At 51.6% G+C, this 5,530-nt stretch overlaps 1 protein-coding gene across 1 annotated transcript; it reads left to right on the top strand.

The window, feature by feature from the left end:
- The first annotated feature begins 211 nt into the window (after positions 1 to 211).
- LOC109571718 (F-box only protein 27-like) lies at positions 212 to 4,346 on the top strand. Its single transcript, XM_070770213.1, has 5 exons — positions 212 to 362; positions 494 to 965; positions 1,213 to 1,308; positions 3,341 to 3,476; positions 4,149 to 4,346. The coding sequence occupies exons 1-5, from the start codon at positions 212 to 214 to the stop codon at positions 4,344 to 4,346; spliced, it is 1,053 nt and encodes a 350-aa protein (XP_070626314.1).
- The last annotated feature ends 1,184 nt before the right edge of the window (positions 4,347 to 5,530 follow it).

Genomic DNA, 5,530 nt, shown 5'->3' with positions numbered 1-5,530 from the left:
AGGAAAGGGAGGGGCAGGCTTGTAAGTACAAGCAGAGGGAGGAGGGGCAGGACAGTGAGAAGGGAGGGGCAGGCAGAGAATGTGGAATCAGAAAGGGAGTGGGAGTGGGTGGTGAAGGGTGGTGCTGGGTAGGAAGAAAGGAGGGGCCAGAAAATAAAAAGGGCAGATGTAGAGATGGGGGTACCTGAAGCTTGGCTGCCTGCAAGGAGCAATGAGTGAGATACAGGGTGGGGCTCCGGGGCTGCACGGCCCCAGAGGGGACTGGGTGGGGGGCGGCTGTGGGGCGCACGGTGGAGAGTGGAGGAGATGGGAGCCTGGCAAGGACAGCTTGGGAGTCTGGGGACTTGAGGACGGGGCTGGGGGTGATGAAGATAGGGAGGCAGCTGATGGGGTTTGGGGGAGTGACAGCCTTGGGGTGTGGCTGGTAGGGGTGGGGCTGGTGGAGGCTGGAGGTCATGGAAACTCTGACGTCTTGACACCGGGTCTCCAGCAGCGGCAGCCTGGCCTGGTGAGGACGACCTGTGGGCCTCTGGGGGCCTGCCTGCCAGTGTTGCCACTCCCGACATGGAACCCGAGGAGGTGTTGGACCTGAACCGACTGCCTAACGAGCTGCTCCAGGAGGTGCTGAGCTACCTGCCCCCAAGCACGCTGCTCCAGCAATGCCGCCCAGTGTGCCGGCGCTGGCGAGACGTGGTGGACGGCTGGGACCTGTGGCGGAGCATCCTGCCCTGGAAACACCCCGACCTGTGGCCCGTCATCCGCACCTGCCTGCCCCCTGCTGACGACCCCGGGCCCTGCATCCTGGGCCGCTTCTGCGAGCGCAGACCCATAGGACGCAACCTCCTCGGGGACTCTCAGAGCTCTCGAGGCCTAGGTGGGAGCCCAGGGAAGGGTCCTTGTGGGAGCACGTTGGAGGATGCGAACGGGGCAGGCATGGGAAAGACGAGAGGCCTGTACCTGGACGAGTGGGCTGGCGGGGAACTCAGTCACCAGCCTTTTTTTTTTTTTTTTAATGGAAGGATTCTTGAACCGGATGGTGCTGACCGCAGGGGCTGCCCGGGGTGCAGAGGAAAACGCAAGGGTGGGCCCGCTGATGGCCTATAGACAGAGATGGTTCCTGTCTACCTACAGGTGATGTCCCTAGTTCCCCAGGGTCAGGGCGGTTGTCCAGTACTTGTTTGGTTCTCATTGACCTTGCTCCCTCTTTCCTAGGTGGTGTCAACAGAAGCAGGTGTTGGACCTGGAGAAGGAGGGTCTGTGGCGGGAACTCCTGGATAGTGGAAACATTGAGATCTGTGTCTCCGACTGGTGAGTGTGGTGACAAAAACAGCCCTTTAGCTGAGCATTGGCCTTGGTTTGGGTGACTTCATGTAGGTCTCTTAACAGCCCCTTAGATAAGCAGGAAGGTAAATGACTTCATCACCATCAGAGCTTTAGCACTTAGCAACATCCTCTCCCTGAACCCTCTCTCAGCCCCCAAAGGGACCTGGATTGGAAGATGCCTGGTTGGATCCTAGCAGAGGATTTGGGTCCAACTAAGTCTTGTCTGTAAATGAGATGCTCCTTGGTTCAGGAGGGGACAAGATAGAAGAGTTGTCTAAGAGGTCAGATTCTGGAACCAGACCTCTCACACTCAAATCCCAGCTTCCTGGCTTTGTGGCCTTGGGCAAGTCACAGTGATGCCTGCATTTCCCTATCTTCATAAGACAGGGTTATATATCAGCCACAAAGCCAGTTGTTTCAGTGGAGAAAAAGCTGTAGAGAAGAGTGGGTTTTTAAAAAAATATCTATTTGCTTTACTGTGCTGGGTCTTAATTCCACCATGAGGGGCTGGCATGTAGGATCTAGTTCCCTGACCAGGGATCAAACCCGCCCGCCCCCACTTAAGAATCCAGAGTCTTAGCCAATGGACCACCAGGGAAGTCCCTGAGTTTTTATTTTATTGTATTATTTATAGGGTCTGCTGGGCCTTTGCTGCTGTACGAGACTTCTCTAGCTGTGGCGAGCAGGGGTTACTCCCTAGTTGCAGTGCACGGGCTTCTCATTGTGGTGGCTTCCTCTTGTTGCAGGGCACAGGGTCTAGCGCTCAGGCTCAGTAGCTGTGGTGCACGGGCTCAGTGCCTCTGTGGCATGTGGGCTTTTCCTGGATCAGGGAGCAAGCCCCTGTCTCCTACATTGGCAAGCTGGTTCCTTACACACTGAGCCGCCAGGGAAGCCCTCACCCAAGTTTTTACTAGGGCTTTATCATGTGTTAACCTCCAGATCAATTCATATTCCATACTTCATGCTAAGTCACATTGTTATCTGGAGTGGCTGGCCTCCGTTATGTGACTATAATGGAGGATGTGGTCAGCCCCAACCATTTCATATTGACAGGTCATTTGTGTGTGTGTGTGTGTGTGTGTGTGCGCGTGTGTGTGATTGGCACAGAACAGTATGAAAGGTAAGTCAGAAGAACACACAAATATATTAATACAGAAATAAGACAAAATACTACAGGAAGAAGTAGAATGGGCATCTGTTTCTAAGAAGCAGAGTGATATGAAGTCTCTGTGAAAGATAGTTGTGTGTTTGTACAGCCTATTACTCCTAATTTTTTAAATTTTAATTTCTTACATCAAAACATAGCTATCTATTTGGAGGTCGTTTCTTTGATGTTGCTGGATAGCCCATCACCACTATATTTAGGTGCCCCTGGATCCTGTTATACGACTGATAAAAAAAAAAATTGTACCCTCAAAAGGTACAATTACCTTTTACAATTAAAAAATTAAAACATTACCATTGTATACATTGGAAATGACATCTTGGCCACCACTGAAATATATTATAGGATGAGAAATAAGACAATGGAAGGAGGTACCTTGAGGCTTCCCAGATGGCACCAGTGGTAAAGAACCTGTCTGCCAATGCAGGAGATATGAGACATGGGTTTGATCCCTGGGTCAGGATGATCCCCTGGAGGAGGGCATGGCAACCCACTCCTGTGTTCTTGTGTGGAGAATCCTGTGGGCAGAGGAGCCTGGAGGGCTACAGTCCACAGGGTCACAAAGAGTCAGACACAACTGAGCGACTTAGCACGCACATGCACCTTTAAGCCTGGGATTCTAGGTCATTCCTCCTGAAATGAATGTGCAGACCAGCTGCGGAGCGTGTTTGGTGCAGATGGATTCAGTTAGATATGCAATGGGGTCAAGCTGCCCCGTGACACTGACGGTGCCAGTTCCCATGACAACACTTGGTACTTGTATGCATGGCAAGCCCTTTCAGGTGAAGGCAGGCAAACCCCCAAAGAGATGGGGTGACCAGTTCAGGCTTCACAGTCTCCCTTCTGCCATAGGTGGTTCGATGACCGAGACGCTGACTGTTTATATCGTCTAATTGTCCAACTTTTAGATGCCAGCCAGGTCGTCCTGCATCACTTCTCTCCTTTGCCTTTTCCCAGCGATCGGTTGGGCAACGGTTTCTTCTTTGAGGTGAGTCTCTATGAGGGCTGTGGGAAAGGACAGTGGAACCTATGATGATCTATGGCTGCATTAACAAATTGCCCTGGAATTTAGTTGTTTAATATCAACAGCAGTCATCTTATCTCCTCTCACAGTTTCTATGAGGATGATTTTGCTGGGAGTTTCTGGCTCTAGTCTCATGTCGTTCCCTTCAGACACAGGCTGGAGTTGAAGGGCAGGGTGGGGTGTGAGTGTGTACACAGCAGCTGGTGGCTGGCCAAGCAGCTCTTGGTTTAGGTTCAGAGCTTGGCCATGGGATCCCCCTGCATGGTCTAGTTGGACTTCCTCACAGCATGGCAGCTTCGGGGCAGTCAGCTGCTCAGGGCTTCACCATGAGGCTGCTGGAGAAACCAGCAGAAGCTGCATTGCCTCTGTGATCCTGCTGTGGAAGTCACTTGGTGAAAGTCACCCAGCATCACTCCCACCACACTCTTGGTTACAATGAAACCCACCCAGATGCAAGGGGGTGGGAATTAGACCCCACCCCTGGGTGAGGAGTGGCATGATTCTAGAAGGATGTGTGGAAGTAGAGACCTTGTTGCAGCCATCTATAGGTAATACCATCTGCCAGAAGGCCCCCAACTCAGCTTTTGAGGGGAAGGCCATGGTACAGTGGGACTTAATCTCTTTTTCTGTCTACAGGTCAACCACGTGTTCTCCAACCTCAAGAAAGGCGTCCGCTTTGTGTCTTTTGAACACTGGGTCCGGGACTTTGAGTTCTCGTGTGAGCAGCACGGAGACTATCCATTACACCCGAGTGTGACCGTGCGGGTCCGTCAGGCACTACCTGACCATGCCTTTCAGGCTCTGGGACCCTTTGCTGAGCCGTCTCAGTATTAGGGACTTGTAGCTCCTGGCTTCTGGGGATCTAATGAATCCAGTTGAAGTTTCTAATGGGCCCTGTCTTCAGGTTCTGGAAGCTACAGGAAGAACGTTCTTACATCAGATTTACTGGTCGCCACTGCTCTAAGGCAGGCACTGTTCTAGTAAGTGGAGACGCACAGATGAAGACAGAGAGATGGTGAGAGGACTCCTCGTCCTCCCCCCACGCCAGGCCCTCTGGCTCAGCCCCTGTGCCCTCTGCGCTCGTTTCCTTCTGGTTCTGCTGCAGAGGCTTCACTGGTCTTGTGCAAAAAGCCCTCTCCTCATGTCTGAACTGGAAGCTCATCCCTATGGCTAAGAAAATCCCAGCCCCCACTGGTGGTGAACTTAACCTCATGGGGTTTCAAGACTGGGACCAGGACTCAGAGCAGGAAGTCAAACTGCCTCAAAAACTGTTTGGAGACGGAGGGTTCTGCCCACCCTGTGAACAGTGATGTGGTCCCCTGAGCCCAACCCTACCCTGGATCCTACAGTGTATAAAATTATTTTGTTACATTTTTAAATTCTTTTCAAATATGGAGAGAATAAATCAAGAACATATCTGCCAATCATAGGTAATAAATGTAATATAATCTTGCCAAAGTGTCTCAGCAGTTTTTAATAGCAATACAGTGTTACAGCCTGGGTGACTACTGGATTCCGAGTAAGGAGCTGTTTCAGTTGAGGAAAAACTGTACAGGAGGAAACATCTAGAGAAGGTGTTCTCCAGTGGAGAGAATGGCAGAGTCAGAACCTTATTTCCCAAGTCGAGGAAACATCTAGAGAAGGTGTTCTCCAGTGGAGAGAATGGCAGAGTCAGAACCTTATTTCCCAAGTCCTGACGGATGCTAAAGCTGAAACTCCAATACTTTGGCCACCTCATGCGACGAGTTGACTCATTGGAAAAGACTCTGATACTGGGAGGGATTGGGGGCAGGAGGAAAAGGGGACGACAGAGGATGAGATGGCTGGATGACGTCACTGACTCGATGGACATGAGTTTGAGTGAGCTCCGGGAGTTGGTGATGGACAGGGAGGCCTGGCATGCTGCAATTCATGGGGTCGCAAGGAGTCAGACATGACTGAGTGAATGAACTGAACGGAAGGAAATCATGGGGTCACAGGTTATCAACCAGGGTTAGAAGCCTTAGGCATGCAGTGGA

The sequence above is a fragment of the Bos indicus genome, chromosome 18, assembly GCF_029378745.1.
Source record: "Bos indicus isolate NIAB-ARS_2022 breed Sahiwal x Tharparkar chromosome 18, NIAB-ARS_B.indTharparkar_mat_pri_1.0, whole genome shotgun sequence".
Classification (NCBI taxonomy): Eukaryota; Metazoa; Chordata; class Mammalia; order Artiodactyla; family Bovidae; genus Bos; species Bos indicus.
Note: the sequence above shows the minus strand (reverse complement) of the source record. Positions and strands in the feature narration are given on the sequence as shown.